This window comes from Sarcophilus harrisii, chromosome 2 (assembly GCF_902635505.1).
Source record: "Sarcophilus harrisii chromosome 2, mSarHar1.11, whole genome shotgun sequence".
Lineage (NCBI taxonomy): Eukaryota > Metazoa > Chordata > Mammalia > Dasyuromorphia > Dasyuridae > Sarcophilus > Sarcophilus harrisii.
The window spans coordinates 207,655,407-207,657,189 of record NC_045427.1 but is presented as its reverse complement, the minus strand read 5'-3'; the positions used below and the strand labels follow the sequence as shown (position 1 = coordinate 207,657,189).

Genomic DNA, 1,783 nt, shown 5'->3' with positions numbered 1-1,783 from the left:
ACAAATTTTATGTTATTTTTCAAAATTGAAAAAGTATATTCTTTAACAAATAGGCTGTTACTTTTGATTACAAATCCTTAAATAGAATTCCAGAATGCATTATGAAGTGTGAGTTATGTTACCTGAACACAATTATTGACAGGAATTAGAGAAGTAAAATATTTTGTATCTCCTACTCAAATTTCCCTTTTATTCTCTCTTCTGTCTTGTGGATAGGATGCAATAGTATCAAAGTAAGAATAAAAGAGAAAACCTTATTATTGTGCCGCATGAAATGATACAGACAAGTGGAAACAAGCCTTCAGAGAATTTGCTAGCTACTGGCTATCACCTGAGAGATCAAGCAGAGACATGTCTAGGCTCCTATAATTTTGGTTTTTGGATGCCTTTTCCTAGCACCTTCTTCAGGGCTTCTAGTACATCCTTGTTCCTCAGGCTGTAGATCAGGGGGTTTAGGGTTGGAGTAATAACACTATAGAACACAGAGAGAATATTATCTTGCTGAGGATTATGGTAAGAACTGGGCAAAATATACATGAATACAGCAGCTCCATAGTAGAGTCCAACCACTGTCAGATGGGATGAGCAGGTAAGGAGAGCTTTCTGTCTCCCTTGTGTTGATGGCATGTGGAACACAGTAGTCAAAACTAGAGTATAAGAGGCAAAAATAGCAGAGAGGGGAATGAAGAGGAATGTCACTCCCATTGTGTATATTATGAACTGATATTTTGTGGTGTCAGCACATGCAAGCTTCAGCAGTGGAGGGATCTCACAGACCAGGTGGTGAATCTTCCGGGCTTTACAGAAAGGGAAGTGCGTAATGTATATGACATTCACAAGGGCATTTAAGGATGATGAGAACCAGGATGTGGCCACCATGGACCAGCAAATTTTGGGTCTCATGAAAACCATATAATTCAGGGGATGTTGAATGGCCACATAGCGGTCATATGCCATGAAGGCCAACAGAATGTCTTCAGCTTCTCCTAGTGTCATTATCACAAACATCTGAAATCCACAGCCTAAAAAAGAGATGGTGCTCTGTCCATGCAAGTAATCCACTAGTGTTTTTGGGGAAATGACAGTTGTAAAGAGCAAATCCATAAGTGAGAGCTGGCTGAGTAAGAAATACATAGGCACATGGAGCCTCTTGTCCTTAGCAATCAATAATAGCAGAAGGCCATTGCTGATCATGGCCACGAGGTAGAGGAATGTGATTGTGGCACAAACCAGTCCAGGGGACTTACTATCCTGGAGAATTCCAATGAGGAAGAAAATGTTCTCCAAGGTGGTGTTCCAGAATTCCATTGCATAGATTAGTTTTTGCTGGGTTGAAACAGAGAGATAAGTGCATAAGAATGACAAATCCAGGAAAACTGTAAATATACGATGTTACAGGCCACTAAAAGTCTTGAAGTGTTAAACTAATATTGTAAGAGTCTTCCCATTGGCCAACTGGACTCATGCCAACAATTATTGTTTTCACTTTCTGGTAAAACTATTTCCCTTCTTAGAATTGACAGAGACGACCATCAAATTGAGCCAAATAAAGGGTCGTGTAATACTTTAAAATATATGCATAAGTATAAACCTCTAAACAATATTATTTTGCTGTATAAACCATATAAAACATTCAAACTATATAGAGTGATATGATGGGATTATTCCTTTAGATTTTCTTAATAATTTTTTTATTTCTTGGATTTTTAAAATTCTTGTTTGGGTTTGTGATGTTTATTGTTTTCTGTCCCAAAATAATTCATTTATTTATGTATTGTGTTTT

The 1,783-nt window shown here is 37.5% G+C and overlaps 1 protein-coding gene across 1 annotated transcript; it reads right to left on the bottom strand.

The window, feature by feature from the left end:
• Positions 1-289: 289 nt before the first annotated feature.
• Positions 290-1,308, bottom strand: LOC100923647 (olfactory receptor 2AG1-like). Its single transcript, XM_003757865.2, has one exon. The coding sequence runs from the start codon at positions 1,306-1,308 to the stop codon at positions 364-366; it is 945 nt and encodes a 314-aa protein (XP_003757913.1). The 3' UTR covers positions 290-363.
• Between the last annotated feature and the right edge of the window lie 475 nt (positions 1,309-1,783).

Excerpts from the sequence above, each read along its gene's own strand:
- LOC100923647 (XM_003757865.2), bottom strand. The coding sequence starts at position 1,308 with ATGGAATTCTGGAACACCACCTTGGAGAACATTTTCTTCCTCATTGGA.